The 17,113-nt window shown below is 43.5% G+C and overlaps 1 protein-coding gene across 3 annotated transcripts in view; it reads right to left on the bottom strand.

Moving 5' to 3' along the window:
- Window positions 1-285: 285 nt before the first annotated feature.
- Window positions 286-17,113, bottom strand: part of CYP2C18 (cytochrome P450 2C18) — a 41,746-nt gene continuing 24,918 nt past the window's right edge. For 2 of the 3 annotated variants that reach the window (XM_060405031.1, XM_027960267.3), the window contains exons 8-9: window positions 2,489-2,630; window positions 286-830 (exon numbers count right to left, since the gene is read on the bottom strand). In XM_060405031.1, the coding sequence (XP_060261014.1) occupies window positions 649-830; window positions 2,489-2,630 (324 nt within the window). In that variant the 3' untranslated portion in view covers window positions 286-648. Of the gene's footprint in view, window positions 831-2,488; window positions 2,631-7,094; window positions 7,382-17,113 lie in introns of those variants that run through there. The other variant, XM_060405033.1, reaches the window with a different exon arrangement.

Raw genomic sequence — 17,113 nt, 5'->3', positions numbered from 1 at the left:
GTAACACCCACCAGAGGAATGAATTTCAACACTTATTATTCAGTCCTCCCAATTGCTGATTTTCTCACTATTTCCCTACAGGCTGGAGCTGCTCTTGGACACAATTTCTCTCATTTCCAAATCCAATCCTCAAGTAAGCCCAGGTGATACTCAGCAAAGAGTTTCCCTGCCCTCTTTCTCTTTGTCCCCTTCTGTGTTTATCATTATGAGGACAAGCACGGCCTCTTCAGACTCATTCATTTCTTACCTGCATTACGTACAAAAGAAGGGAAGCCTGAGACTGGCTCAGCAAATGCTGCTGCTTTTTATTTAGAACATCTGGAGAGCAAATGGCTGTGTGTTGGCTTATACCAACAATTCCACTCTGTTTTACAGTGATAACATGGTACTGACTCTTAAGAAGTATTAGCATATGTGGTAGTCAATATAAGTGTTACAGAATATGAAGACAGCAAATACATTTGTGCAGTAAAACTCAGACTTTCCTTTCATGGAAGTTGGATATTCACTGGATACTGAGAAAATTGTGGCAGTATGAGATGGGCGGTCAGAAAGAGTACCCCTGGTAGTAAGAAGGAGGTGAACGATGGCCCAGATGAGAGTTAATTACAGACAACAGCACAGCAGCAGCCGATGGGCTGCCCTTCATCACACAGGAGTGAAGCAGATCTGGTACGGGGGTGGCACATGGCCAAACCCACTAGAAACTGGGGCAGTGTCGAGGTCCTTTGGGTCAACCACAGATTCCAGGGTAAATTTCTGTAAAATGGTGGTCAAAAATAAAAACAGCTCCATGCGGGCCAGGCCTTCTCCCACACAATTTCGTTTGCCTGAAAATACACACAGAGGTGATTTGTTCCTTGAACATTACATTTTGAATTGTCACAAAATGCATGAATGATTGAACAGATGGAGGCCTGGAAAGATGTTTAGAGACAAATAAACAGGGGAAACATACTCACTATTCACCTAATATCTTCATAGGAATTTTTCACTCAGTAAATATTGATTGAGTGTCTGCTCTGTGTCAGGCACTTCATCGTGTATTCCCACATTTTAACTGCTCTTTTCCACTTCCAGTTTCTATCAGAAACCCTGAGAGGAGGGAACTTGTATATATGTGCTTCCTTTCTACTTCTGGCATAAAATTCAGCTAAAGATATTTTTCCTCCATGTGCTTTCAAAAGTACATGTCTAAATGTGTCAATCTCCCACCTGAAAACATTAAATGTCTCTCCCAACTGTTATGAGGTCCAAATGAGTTGAGCTGGCTCTCCATATTTTGTTCCCAGTATGATGTTTGATATCATTCTTTCCATTCTTCACACCCTCTACTCAGCACTAGCCATATCCACTCTTCATCAACCTCCAATACACCATGAAACCTCTAGTTTTGTCTCATGATGTTTCATTCAGTCAAGATGCATTTCTCTGACACTTCCTTCAGGACCTACGTCCCATGTCATTTCCTCTTTATGGTCTTTGCGATATTCACACACAGTAGAATCTTGCCCTCTCTGAGTTGCCTCAATATCACATTCATTGCTTCAGGTGAAGCATGAATCACCTTGAATCATAATTCTGGTTCTTCTGCTGTTCTAAAATGTGTGCTTTTGAAGGGAAGGCTCAGTCCTTAACATCTTGGTATACACAGAGCAAGACACAAAGCAGGGATCAAAAGCTGCCACATACATGGAGGTGAGTCTGTGGCCAGAGACTCAGCACACACTGTAGCTGGGGAGACCCAGTTTCAGGGTCTATGATCAGCACTGGAAGACGATCACGGTGCCCTGGAACCACTGCAGGGCAGTTAGTTGGCAGGTTCTTTTCTTGATCTAAAAGAATGTCCTGCTTCTGTAAAACTGCCCTGCCTTCTCTTCTCACTTTGTTCCTGTGAGGCAGTTCAAATTCCCTTTCTTCTGTAAGAATGTTCCTTATTCCATTTTATGCCTCACTGCGGTGTATGAGTGACCAGAAAACAGGGTTTCTCCTTCTGGTCTCATGAGCAGCCTGAGCTTTCCTCTCCCACAACACTATTCAATGTTCTCTTTAGTAATTTGCTTCCCTACTAGATTGTGAGCCCACTTTGGTGACCATTCTGTACCTTTAACCCCAGAACTCAGCCTAGGGAGTGAGGGATATCACATGGAAAATACTCAAACTTATGGATTTATGTACCTTTCTCATGGCAGGCAAGGAAAGTCTAAAAGTTTCACTTGCTAAGAGGAGTTCACAGGTAACTCAGTGCTATCTACGAGCATAATCTGTTTTCTAGCTTTCTTACTTTGGAAGAACTGGGTCACCTCCCTGAAGTTCCAGTACTGGGGATGTGTGGTGAGGGGAGGAAACACAAGGGCATTGAAAGTGGTGTTTGTGATCATGGGCAAAAAGCATTTCTTCCAGCCCCAGAGAGATCATCATTAAGTTCCAACCAACTCCAGAAAGGCACCTTGTTCCCTAAGTACTTAAGGAAATTAACTTTTACTACCTGCTGAGAAAGCCATGAAGTAGTCACTTTTCTTAAAGTTGCCGCTCTCATCCAGGAAGTGGGCAGGGTCAAATACCTCTGGGTTGGGGAATTCTTTGTCATCATGTAGCACAGAACTCAGTGATGTTACTATAGTCGTGCCCTGGAATGAAAGATGAAGATAAACTGAGTTATAAGAAATTGTGGAGCAAAAGAAATATTGCAAATCATTTAATCCAGTCTTTGATCTATAGATGAGGAGCCCTAGGGCCAAAGAAGGGCAGTGGCAAATTCCAGTGAGACAGACCAAGCAATAAACACGGATGGGTTTAAGATCAATGGCAGTGATGTTACTAAAGTGGCCTCCAATAGCATCTGAAGTACTGAGTACTTGGTTACTCGGTTTCTGAATCCCCTTCACTTATCACAGTATTTAGACACTGCTGTTTGTTTTGTTCAATTTCATCATTTCATTTGCTTACATCTCATATGTGGATTATGTTTTAAAATGGAAGCCTCTGATGACTCTTGAAAAGTCAGATGTATTTGGAACCTGTTTATAGGGCTTTTCAAAAACAGAGGTCTGATACGATTAAAAATGACATCTGGCAAATCCATACAGATGGAAACAGGTTAGTGGTTGTCAGGGGCTGGAGGGAGGGAGGAATGGGCAAAGACTGCTTGTTGGGTGGGTTGAGTTTCTTTTTGGAGTGATGGAATTGTTCTGGACTAGATAGTAGCTATGGTTGCACCACATTTTGAATGTACTAAATTTCACTGAATTGCTCACTTTAAAATAGTTAAAATGGTAATTTTAACATTATAACTTATTTTCAGTTCAATTCAGTCGCTCAGCTGTGTCCGACCCTTTGTGACCCCATGAACCGCAGCACGCCAGGCCTCCCTGTCCATCACCAACTCCCGGAGTTCGCCCAAGCCCATGTCCATTGAGTCGGTGATGCCATGCAACCATCTCATTCTCTGTCTTCCCCTTCTTCTCCTGCCCTCAATCTTTCCCAGCATCAGGGTCTTGTCCAGTGAGTCAGCTCTTCACATCAGGTGGCCAAAGCATTGGAGTTTCAGCTTCAACATCAGTCCTTCCAATGAACACCCAGGACTGATCTCCTTTAGGATGGACTGGTTCGATCTCCTTGCAGTCCAAGGGACTCTCAAGAGTCTTCTCCAACACCACAGTTCAAAAGCATCAGTTCTTTAGCACTCAGCTTTCTTTATAGTCCAACTCTCACATCCATACATGACCACTGGAAAAACCATAGCCTTGACTAGACAGACCTTTGCTGGAAAAGTAATGTCTGCTTTTTAGAATGCTGTCTAGGTTGGTCATAATTTCCTTCCAAGGATTTTATCACAATAAAAAAGAAAATCTTCCCAAGAGGAAAAAATGATTTCTTAGACAAGTACACTAACAACTACTGAGCATTTATCTTTGGGATGAAATTTGTTTCTCTTAATTTTAAAATGTGGAGAAACACATTATGGATGAATTCTAGATTTTAAAAAAACACAGAGATGATAAAATTAGAAAAATTCTCATTTTTCAACAAAGCAGATAAAGATTATCAATTTATACTGAAACAGCTGGATGGATGTTTTGGGAAACAGTATATACTAAGTCTTTTTTTTTTTTTTTTTTGTTATTTCTTTTTTTTTTTTTTTTTTTTAGTTTTTTATTTTTTAAATTTTAAAATCTTTAATTCTTACATGCATTCCCAAACATGAACCCCCCTCCCACCTCCCTCCCCATAACATCTTTCTGGGTCATCCCCATGCACCAGCCCCAAGCATGCTGCATCCTGCGTCAGACATAGACTGGCGATTCAATTCACATGATAGTATACATGTTAGAATGTCATTCTCCCAAATCATCCCACCCTCTCCCTCTCCCTCTGAGTCCAAAAGTCCGTTATACACATCTGTGTCTCTTTCCCTGTCTTGCATACAGGGTCGTCATTGCCATCTTCCTAAATTCCATATATATGTGTTAGTATACTGTATTGGTGTTTTTCTTTCTGGCTTACTTCACTCTGTATAATTGGCTCCAGTTTCATCCATCTCATCAGAACTGATTCAAATGTATTCTTTTTGATGGCTGAGTAATACTCCATTGTGTATATGTACCACAGCTTTCTTATCCATTCATCTGCTGACGGACATCTAGGTTGTTTCCATGTCCTGGCTATTATAAACAGTGCTGCGATGAACATTGGGGTACATGTGTCTCTTTCAATTCTGGTTTCCTCGGTGTGTATGCCCAGCAGTGGGATTGCTGGGTCATAAGGTAGTTCTATTTGCAATTTTTTAAGGAATCTCCACACTGTTCTCCATAGTGGCTGTACTAGTTTGCATTCCCACCAACAGTGTAGGAGGGTTCCCTTTTCTCCACACCCTCTCCAGCATTTATTGCTTGCAGATTTTTGGATCACAGCCATTCTGACTGGTGTGAAGTGGTACCTCATTGTGGTTTTGATTTGCATTTCTCTAATAATGAGTGATGTTGAGCATCTTTTCATGTGTTTGTTAGCCATCCGTATGTCTTCTTTGGAGAAATGTTTATTTAGTTCTTTGGCCCATTTTTTGATTGGGTCGTTTATTTTTCTGGAGTTGAGCTGCATAAGTTGCTTGTATATTTTTGAGATTAGTTGTTTGTCAGTTGCTTCATTTGCTATTATTTTCTCCCATTCAGAAGGCTGTCTTTTCACCTTGCTTATATTTTCCTTTGTTGTGCAGAAGCTTTTAATTTTAATTAGATCCCATTTGTTTATTTTTGCTTTTATTTCCAGAATTCTGGGAGGTGGATCATAGAGGATCCTGCTGTGATTTATGTCTGAGAGTGTTTTGCCTATGTTCTCCTCTAGGAGTTTTATAGTTTCTGATCTTACATTTAGATCTTTAATCCATTTTGAGTTTATTTTTGTGTGCGGTGTTATAGATTGTTAATTAATTACCTATGAAAACAGACACTCATCAATGAGAGATATAGAAGATTCCTCCTTAATAAGTGATCATCTTAGCATTACCAATAATGGGATAAACTGAAAATACATGTCTTCAGCCAAAATCCAATGCAGTGGGACATACACAACATCTCCTATGTAATTTTCTTGCCAAATACACAGAATGGGTATGTAATCTCAAGAAAACAATTACCAAGGCCAGACTGCCAAACGTTTAACATGACGATTGTCTTGGACTCTTCAAAGTTGTCAATGTATTGAAATAAACATAGGAATAGGAACTGTTCTTGGTAACAGGGGAGTAAAGGGACAGACAAATTAAATACTTGTTCCTTGACTGGACACTAGATGCCCCTTCAAGAAGAACTACACAGGATATATTAGGATAACTGATGTAATTATAGTATATATACTAGATAAAATTCTTGTATAGATGATAATTCCTTTAGTGTGAATGTTTTTACTGTTGATAAAGTCCTTGTTCACTTGTTTAGAAGATATACATACTGAAGTATTATTTAGGTTTCAGTGTGATAGATAGATGATAGATATGTAGTTAAAATATAAATATATACACATTTTCATATATATTTCATATATTTTCTATATATATATCCACTGTGTATTTAAATCCTATTTAAATTTAAAAATTTCTTTAATTTAAAGTAGGGAGTAATTCTACACCTTAAGTTTATCGCATTTAAGGTTTATAATTTTATTTTTTAAATTATTGCCTTGTATAATCTCAAAACAAACAATACAAGAAAATGTTACCTTAAGTTTTAAAAACAGGTGTATTTTCAGCAAATGGTATTGGGACAAGTAGATATCCATAAAGAAAAAAGTGTGATCATTATTTCACACCATAAGTAAAAATAAACTTTAAATGGATCATAGACTTAAATATAAAAGCTGAAAGTATAAAACTTGAAAAAGAAAAGATGAGCATAAATATTTGATAACATGCTGGAAAATAAGTATGACACAAAAACACGGGTCATAAGGGAAATAACTGATAAATTGAACACCATCAAAATTTTAAACTTTCACTTTTTTCTAAAAAATATTCTGCTCTTTCAAAAACATTGTTAGAAACCAAAAAAAGAAAGAAAAAGACACATACTGGGAGTAAATATTTGCAACACTTAGACATGATAAAGGGATTGCATGCAAAATATATAAAGAACTGCAATAAGTAATAAGGCAAACAAGACTGCAAGGAGATCCAACCAGTACATCCTAAAGGAAATCAGTCCTGAATATTCATTAGAAGGACTAATGCTGAAGCTGAAACTCCAATACTTTGGCCACCTGATGTGAAGAGCTGACATTGGAAAGACCTTGATGCTGGAAAGACTGAAGGCGGGAGGAGAAGGGGATGACAGAGGATGAGATGGTTGGATGGCATCACTGACTCAATGGACATGGGTTTGGGTGGACTCCCGGAGTTTGCAATGGACAGGGAAGCCTGGCGTGCTGCAGTCCATGGGGTCGCAAAGAATTGGACATGACTGAGCGACTGAACTGAACTGAAGGCAAACAATCCAATAAAAAATAGAACTATAACTTGAGCAAACACTATCAATCAACACAGATGTGTTAGGGACCAAACGACGGGCTCTAGGACCTGAGTCATGTTTACCAGAAAGAGACAGGATATGCGCTCATCCTGCCTGGCCAATCATGTAACGCCAGCTACTCCTGTAACTGAGACAAAGAACTGCCTGTATATAAGCCACCATACTCCTTTGTTCGGGGCTCTTGTCGGATTCCCTTGTGTGGGATGAGACTTGGGCCCTAATGCACTAAACTCCCTTCTTGCCCTTGCATTACCATGGTGGACTTGCTCTCTCTCTCGGTCAGTTCGGAGATATGGGCTCGGAGCATAACATTTGGGGGCTCGTCCAGGATCTCCGTCCCGTCTGGGAGGACAACTCTCCTGGTAGAAGGGAGTAACCTCGTTAGGAGATAAGAGCTCTGAGCACCGGTGCTAACGTTGCAGAAGCCCAGATTAAGTCCGGGGCCCAGTATCGTACTGGGGAGGCATCTGGGTGTAAAGTGCAGAGGCAAGTCCAGCGTAAGGCCAGGGCCCGGTTTCGTGCTGGGGAGGCGGCTGGCTCTGGTTACTGGATTAAGTCCAGCATAAGGCCGGGGCCCGGTTTCATGCTGGAGAGGCGGCTGGCTCTGTGAACATCCTGCAGGTAAGATTGAGTGCATTGTCGGTGGCCACCTTGCGTTTGTTATCTGTTTGTCTGTTCATAGTGTCTGTGTTGCTCTTTGTGTGCTCTGTTGGCTCCCAGTGTACTTTTCTGTGATCATGGGACAAACAACTTCTACTCCTTTATCTCTCATGATTAACCACTTCTCTGATTTCAAGTCTAGAGCACAGAATCTATCATTGCTGGTGAAGAAAATCAAGTTAATAACTTTGTTCTGCCGAGTGGTCTGCTTTTGATGTCAGCTGGCCACAAGAAGGCACCTTCAGCCTGCCTACTATTCGAGCGGTCAGAGAGAAGGTGCTCACCCCCTACCCTTCGGGACACCCAGCCAGACCAAACTCCATACATTTTGGTCTGACAGGACCTGGCAGAAAACCCCCTGGCCTGGCTAAAACCTTTTGTTTTTCAGCCCCTCACTTCCCTTCCCTCTTCCCCGCCCTTGCTTCCACAGGTTCCACAGGTTTCATTGGGAGAAGCCAGGAAGAGAACCAAGCCTTCAGCTCCTCCCAGAAAAAGGGGCCCCGCCTAGGGAACTCGGGGAAAGGCGAAAAAAAAATGGCCGGCGTAGCAGAAGAAGACCCAGAGGTTCCCTCCTCCACCGTTCATGCGTTTCCGGTCCAGGCGGGGCCAGCCAGAGAGGGTGGAGAATGGACATATCAGTATTGGCCCTTCTCCACTAGTGATTTGTACAATTGGAAAACCCAGACTCCCTCCATCTCTGAAAAACCGCAGGGTCTTATTGATCTTTTAGAGTCTATACTGTTTACTCACAATCCCACTTGGGATGATTGTCAGCAACTGTTACAGGTACTTTTTACTACAGAGGAGCACGAACGGATCCTGTCAGAAGCCTGGAAAAATGTGCCAGGGGTGGATGGGAGGCCCACAATACAGCTTAACCTCATTGGGGTTCCCCTTGGTGCGACCCAACTGGGACTTCGAACGCGCTGAAGGTAGGGAGCGTCTCCGAGTGTACCGTCAGACCCTCATGGCTGGCCTTAGAGTGGCCGCCAGAAAGCCAACTAATTTGGCCAAAATAAATTCAGTGAGACAAGAGCCAAATGAGAGCCCAGCAGCCTTCCTAAAAAGGATAATGGAAGCTTTTAGACAGTATACCCCTATGGACCCACAGGCAGATGAGTCACAAGCAGCAGTTATGTTAGCATTTGTAAATCAAGCAGCCCCTGATATTAGAAAAAAGTTACAAAAGATAGAGAGGTTAAGTGAACAATCCTTGCAAGATCTAGTGAGGGCAGCCGAGAGAGTTTTTAATCATAGAGAGACCCCAGAAGAGAGAGAAGACCACATTAAAAGAGAAGAAAGAAAATTTAGAGCTGAAAAATAAACCGTAAAAATCAAAAAGAGCTGGCCTAGATATTTTTTGCCAGGGTTGAAAACAAAAACAGGTTCCAAAAAGGAAAAAAATTGGACTCAAAAACTGAAGAAAAAATGACAAAGCGTAAGCTTAAAAAAAAAAAGAAAAAAGAAAAATCTAAAAGAGGGGCCCAAGAACCCCAAAAACGAGACACCCTCCCTAGATAGTCATATCCTCTATGCGGGTGAGGATAGTGACTAGGGGGTGTCAGGGCTCGAAGCCCCTCCCCAAGTCCTGGGTAACTATAAATGTGGAGGGGAAACCGGTTGGCTTCATGGTGGACACGGGAGCCCAATACTCAGTCTTAAACCAAAAAGATGGACCCATGTCTAAAAAAAGTAGCTGGGTGCAGGGAGCAACCGGGACTAAACGATATGGATGGACTACAAAACGGCAAGTGAACTTAGGGGCCCACCAGGTGACCCCTTCTTTTCTGGTGATACCTGAGTGTCCAGCGCCCTTGTTGGAAAGGGATTTACTGTCTAAAGTAAATGCCCAAATTCATTTCAACCACGGACAAATGTCGGTTCTAGATGGGACCGGGCATCCTCTTCAGGTCCTGTCTCTGGCATTAAAAGATGAATACAGACTCTACTTGCCAGAGGCCCCAGTGACGATAAGCCCCGAAGTACAACCATGGGTTCAAAGATACCCTCAGGCCTGGGCTGAAACTGTAGGAATGGGACTAGCCAAACAGAGGCCCCCTATCATTGTGGAACTGAAAGCCAGTGCTTCCCCGGTGAGGGTACGACAGTATCCCATGAGTCAAGAGGCTCGACAAGGAATTACTCCTCATATACAACGCCTCATAGACGCTGAGGTCCTAAAAACGTGCCGGTCCCCATGGAACACTCCCCTGTTGCCTGTGAAAAAGCCTGGGGAAACTGATTTTAGACCGATTCAAGATCTACGAGAAGTCAACAAACAGGTAAATGATATTCATCCTATGGTTCCTAACCCTTATACATTGCTAAGCAACTTGCCTCCAAACTACTTTTGGTACACTGTTTTAGATTTAAAAGATGCCTTTTTCAGTTTGCCTCTTGCCCCCGCAAGCCAAGAGATCTTTGCCTTCGAATGGCAGGAAGACGGTGGTCAGACCCCTGTGCAGCTGACATGGACTCGCTTACCACAGGGTTTCAAAAACTCGCCCATGTTATTTAATGAGGCCCTGGACGAAGACCTCCATGAGTATCGGGTTGAACACCCTACCATTGTTTTATTACAATATGTTGATGACCTTATGCTGGCAGCGGCTACAGAGGAAGAGTGCCAAGAGGCAACAGGTGACTTTCTCCAAACCTTGGGGACTTTAGGTTACAGGGCCAGTGCCAAAAAGGCCCAGATTGCCAAGCAAGAGGTTACATACCTCGGTTATAAGATAAAACAGGGCCAGAGGTGGCTAACACAGGCTATGAAAGAAACCATCCTCCAGAACCCTGAGCCGGCTAACCCTAGACAAGTGAGAGAATTTCTGGGAACTGTGGGATATTGCCGGTTATGGATCTTGGGGTTTGCAGGAAAGGCCAGGCCCCTATATGAGGGGACCAAAGAAAACAAGGACTGGAAATGGGCTGAGCCAATGAAAGAGGCCTTCCAAGAGCTCAGGCGAGCCTTGCTAGAAGCTCCTGCCCTTGCCCTCCCTGATCCATCTAAGCCTTTCCAATTATTTGTAGATGAAAAGCGGGGGATAAAAAAAGGGGTACTAACAGAGATGGGGACCATGGAAGCGACCTGTAGCTTACCTTTCCAAGGGACTGGACCCAGTGGCAGCCGGATTGCCACCTTGCCTCCGTATCATCGCGGCCACCACGCTCTTAGTCCACGATGCTGATAAACTGACTTATGGACAGAGACTCTTGGTCTACACTCCTCATGCCGTAGAGAGAGTTTTAAAGCAACCCCCAGGTAAATGGATTTCTAATGCCCGCTTGACGCACTACCAGGCCTTGCTACTTGACACCCCACGGATTCATTTCCAAACGCCCTGCACTCTAAATCCGGCCACTCTTTTGCCCAATCCAGAGGAAAATAGCCCCCTCCATGATTGTGATGAGATACTGGCCGGGGTAACAGCAATGCGAAAGGACTTAACCGATACTCCACTGGATAACAGTGAGCTAAAATGGTTCACAGATGGCAGCAGTTATGTAAAAGATGGACAGAGATGGGCAGGAGCCGCAGTAGTAGATGACTCTGGACAGACGATATGAGCAGAGGCCCTTCCCCCGGATACCTCAGCACAAAAGTCAGAGTTAATTGCCCTGGTTCAAGCATTAGAGAGAGCCAAAGGAAAAAAATAACTATTTTCACTGACAGTCACTATGCTTTTGGCACGGTACACATCCAGGGCCCGATATATCAGGAACGGGGGTTTTTGACAGCTAAAGGAAAAGAAATTAAAAACTTGCCTGAAATCCGTAGACTTTTGGAGGCTGTACAGATGCCTCGGGCTGTGTCAATAGTTCACGTACCTGGACATCAGAAGGGTGACAGCCCCACGGCACGAAGGAATCGTGCCGCAGACCTGGCAGCTCAAAAAGTAGCTGATGAAGATTTCATCACCCCTGTGTTGGCGATCAGACTTCCACCTCCAGGTATGGAAACTCTGCCCCCAAACCCTGAGTATTCATCCACAGACCTTGCTTGGATCCAAGAACACACCAACCTTCAAAAAGGTAAAGATAGATGGTACCGAGACTCAGACGGCTACTTGATACTCCCTGCTCAGTTGGGATGGCAACTATGTGAGCATTTACACTTGTCTACTCATCTGGGAGAAAAGAAGACTCTGATGCTCTTTCAAACTGTGCGCCTGCGATTTCCCCGGCACCAGACAACTGTAAAGAACATAGTGCATGCTTGTAAGGTGTGTCAACAGATGAGGCCAGGAAAAGGACAACATGCAGGACTGAGGTATCGGGGAAAAGGACCAGGGCAACACTGGGAAATAGATTTCACCGAGGTAAGGCCAGGCAAATATGGTTACCGGTGCTTGTTAGTGTTGGTGGATACCTTCTCAGGGTGGGTGGAGGCTTTTCCTACAAAGGGGGAAACCGCGATGATAGTGGCAAAAAAGATTTTAGAAGAAATAGTTCCCAGGTTTGGCCTGCCAGTGACCATCGGCTCTGATAATGGACCTGCTTTTGTGAGTCAAATAGTTCAGAGCCTTGCCCTAGCCCTGGGGACTAAATAGAAGTTACATTGTGAATACAGTCCACAGAGCTCAGGGCAAGTAGAAAGAATGAATTGGACTCTAAAAGAAACTTTAACTAAATTGGCTATAGAGACTGGTGGGAACTGGGTGACCCTCCTTCCCTTCACCCTCTTCCGTGCACGTAATACTCCTTATCAACTTAATCAGACCCCATTTGAAATTCTGTATGGGAGACCTCCCCCTGTATGTCCAATATTTGAAGGGAAAAAACTACCGCCTCCCACGTTGGCACAATTCCAAGAGGCCTTGATGGCCTTAAGCAAGGTGCACTCTCGTGTCTGAAAACTGCTCCAGAAAATACTTGTGGGTCAAAATAAGGGAACTATTCCCTCACATGACATTGGCCCAGGAGACTGGGTATGGGTCAAAAGGCACCAAACCAAGGCACTAGAACCCAAATGAAAGGGTCCTTATGTTGTTCTTCTTACCACCCCAACTGCCCTAAAGGTCGATGATATCGGGCCTTGGGTGCATTGCAACCACATACGCCCAGCTACTTCAGCAGAGCAGGAAGACGCTAAAAAAAAAATGGGAAGCCTCTCTGCACCCGTCCAACCCCCTGAGGCTAAAGCTTTGAAGGCGCCAACAGGACCAGGACAGCTCGGCTGGGCCGTCTTGTGGATGACCCAGTTACTCTGCTCCGGAGCTGCCAGTGTGAACCCACATCAACCCGTCAAAATCACCTGGAAACTGCAAAATAGACTAACACGTGAGATGCTTAACTCCACCACCGCAATACATCCACCAAATACTTGGTGGCCAGACTTATACTTTGACCTTAAGCTGGTGGTGAATGTACCCTGGAAGAGGAGCAAGCTCTGAAATCATGCATTCTGGGCATGTCCAGGCGCGCCCAGGCATAACTAAAAGATCTGTGGGGAGATACAGGGGGGACTCTGTGCTGCCCTAAAAAAAAAAAAAAAAGAGTGTTGTTTTCATGCTGATCACACAAAAACAGTTAAAAAATCTATGGCCAAAATAAGAGAGGGACTAGCCCAACGTAAACGAGAAGTGAGGCTCAACAAAGATGGTTTGAGTCTTGGTTTCAACTATCCCCTTGGTTGAACACCCTAATCTCCACCTTGCTGGGACCCCTGCTAATACTTCTACTGATGCTTACCTTTGGCCCGTGTATTATCAATAGACTTATAGCCTTTGTAAAAAAACGCATAAATACAGTACAGCTGTTTGTGCTTTGACAACAATATCAAACTGTGTCTCAGGACCAAGAGGAAGATTCCTCTATATGATCTAAGGACAGGGGCGAATGTTAGGGACCAAACGACGGGCTCTAGGACCTGAGTCATGTTTACCAGAAAGAGACAGGATATGCGCTCATCCTGCCTGGCCAATCATGTAACACCAGCTACTCCTGTAATTGAGACAAAGAACTGCCTGTATATAAGCCACCATACTCCTTTGTTCCGGGCTCTTGTCGGATTCCCTTGTGTGGGATGAGACTTGGGCCCTAGCGGGCTAGAGATAAACTCCCTTCTTGCCCTTGCATTACCGTGGTGGACTTGCTCTCTCTCTCGGTCGGTTCGGAGATACGGGCTCGGAGCATAACAATATGAATGGCCAATCAATATATGAAAAAATATATCACTATTCGCCGAAAAAACAGAAGTAAAAAGAAAAATGTGGTATCACTACACAACTATTACAAGTGTCTAAAATTTAGAGGGTGCATCAGCAAATGTTAGGACGCGGAAGTCAGAGGCCACGCAGACCGCACACCTGTTAGGCACCAAGCCCGTATCTCCGAACCGACCGAGAGAGCAAGTTCACCACAGTAATGCAAAGGCAAGAAGGGAGTTTGTTTATTCCTAGCACGCTAGGGCCCAAGTCTCATCCCGCACAAGGGAATCTGACAAAGGAGTATGGCAGCTTATATACAGGCAGTTCTTTGTCTCAGTTACAGGAGTAGCTGGCCTTACATGATTGGCCAGGCAGGATGAGCGCATATCCTGTCTCTTTCTGGTAAACATGACTCAGGTCCTAGAGCCCGTCGTTTGGTCCCTAACAACACCAAGGTCCCTTCCTTTTAGTACCAGCGGCCGGTACTTGCCCGCGACCCGGCCACTTAGCCACGCACAACGCAAGCCATGAACAACAACAAAACAGTGTGGGAAGGAGCCTTTGCTTAGTCTCTGACCTCATCCCTCCTCATCCCAAGTGCAGCCTTTCCACGCCCAGGCCCCAAGCCCTGCGGGATGCACAACTGTGCCACCTGCTAGGGTTCTGTGAGCGCTGCCAGCCTGTCGCGCCAGGCTGGGGGACAAGAAAATCGAGTTCTCCACCTGGTCCAGGCGGCGCCACCCCACGTGCCCTGCGCCCTCGGAGAGGCGACTCTTGCCACAGGTTGCACCACGTTGCACAGCACCGCGCGGCCAACAACCCCAAGGGAACGAAGCGCGTTGGAGAGCGCACGGTGTCAGCCGCGAGGCGTTGGAGAGCGCACGGTGTCAGCCGCGAGGCGGCTTCCACCCCTCGCCTGTCACTCTCCTCCCGGGGACTACCGGTACCAACGAGAGGAAGGCCGAGAGGAAGGCCGTGAGGTTCCACTGTGCGGCGCCAGGTCCTTTAACCTCTGCCTCCGCCCCACCTTCCTCGTGGGGTCAGCCTTCTTTTGAGGCAAGCCTACAAGGCCTTCTACGAAAAATTGGGACCGCTTTCAGCGCATTAGCATGCCAGACAATCAATTCCACCAAAGTTTCTAACAATGCTTTAAATGTTTGTTTAAAAATACTTACAGATCTGAACTCTCTCCCTTTCGCCCCTTCCCATTCTCAGCACAAGGGAAACTAAAGAGGCGTTGAGATAATTGTTCAAAGCCCCCAAGGGCTGGCTTGGCCGACCATGTGAGTGGACATATATACAGGTGTATATATGGGGAGAGACATGTACTTGGTTTCATATGTTTCTAATTTTTTTTCCCTACCAATCAATGGTGATCTTGCCAAAATTCCCTTTCCCACCGCCACCCAAGAAGAGTGCCTCAAAACGATTTTCAGAACATATTGCTTTGTTTGGGGTAGAAAGCAGGTGATCTGGCTGGAGGAATACTAATGAATACCACAAACAAAAAAAAACAGTCAGAAGCCATTAATACAAGATAATGAATTAATTAAAAAAAAATTTAAGAACACTAACAAAGGCAAGTGGTGAAGGGTACCCCCAGCAACTGGAACTCTCATATATTGCTACTTGGAATGTAAAATGTCACAGCCATATTAGAAAACCGTTTGATGGGTTTTTAAAAATGAAGTTAAACATTTAAACAACACTCTCACCCTTCAGTATTACCTAAAAGAAATGAAAACTTAGATCCACACAAAAACCTGTATGCAAATGTTCATAGTACCTGTATTCAAATAGCCCCAAACTGGAAACAACCCACATATTCATCAATCAGTTAATGCATAGACAATTTGTGGTACTCTATATGATGGATTACTCATCAATAGAAAAGGAATAAACTAATATATGCAATAAAAAGATGAATCTCAAACATTCTGCCACATAAAAAAGATAAAGACATATATTGATTATAAGTTATTTCACTTACGTCACATTCCATTATATTGCACTCTTGAAAAGGCAAAACTACAGGACTAAAAACAGGTTAGTAGTTATAGGGGCTAAAATTGGGGGAAACGGATTGGTTGCAAAAGAAGAATAAGGGAAAGTTTCAAGATGATGAAAATGTGTTTATATCTTACTTGTGGTGGTAGTGACATAACCTCACATATTGGTCAAAACTCTTTAGACTCTATACTTAGCAGGGTAATTTTTCTTTTACATAACTTATACCCCAAGTGAAAACTAGAAGAAGATGTTAAGTCACAAAAAGCACACATGGTAAAAAGTAAGTCTTCTTCCTATCTAGCTGCACAAACTCATTTAGACTTTTCAAAAATAATCATTCCCACCAACTAGTTACATGTGCTTTCACAGATATTATGCATATCAGCAGATAATCCTATATACATTTATGCTACTTATCACTTTCTTCTCTTTTTACCCAATGACAAACATCCACTAGATTTTGATTTTTTTCTATAATGAAATAATTTAGATATTGCCCAATGTCAACACATATGCTTCTACTGCTGCTAAGTCGCTTCAGTCATGTCAGACTCCCTGTGACCCTATGGACAGTAGCCCACTAGGCTTCTCTGCCCATGTGATTCTCCAGGAAAGAACACTGGAGTGGATTGCCATGCTCTCCTCCAAGGGATCTTCCCAAGCCAGGGATCGAACCTGTGTCTCTGATGACTCCTGTACTGACAGGTGGGTTCTTTAGCTCTAGCTCCACCTGGGAAGCCTGTCAACACATATACATCTGCCGTATCCATGCTACACAATATAAATGTGCCATTACACTTACAATGAACATTTAGTAGCTAAAAATACTTTTTTTATTACAAGTAATGATGCAAGGATACATTTTGATATTCCTTCACAAGCATTTGCAGTAGATACCAAGAATTATAACTCTTGCATTATCAGATATATTTTACTTTTTAATAATTATGGCCAAAATGTCCTTCAAAAAAAGAAAAAAAGATGTACTTATTTATCAGTCTTACCAGTGGCACCTGAAAGTACTTGTTTACAACTATCCTCACTGGTAATAGATTTTTTCAGCCTTTGACTTCATCACTCTGATAGACGAAAATGTCTCATAGTTTTAGCTCATATTTTAAAATATATATATTACCTGGTTTAGTTCTGGCAACATTTTGAGGTAAACATGATTAGTATTATCGACAGTACACAAATGTCTTCAGTAGGACATGAAGATTCACACAAAGTGGCATAAATAAGGAATAAAAATAGATTCACTTCAGTTCCAGT

The sequence above is a fragment of the Ovis aries genome, chromosome 22 (assembly GCF_016772045.2).
Source record: "Ovis aries strain OAR_USU_Benz2616 breed Rambouillet chromosome 22, ARS-UI_Ramb_v3.0, whole genome shotgun sequence".
In the NCBI taxonomy this organism is placed as follows: domain Eukaryota; kingdom Metazoa; phylum Chordata; class Mammalia; order Artiodactyla; family Bovidae; genus Ovis; species Ovis aries.
This window is presented reverse-complemented; position numbering and strand designations above follow the sequence as displayed.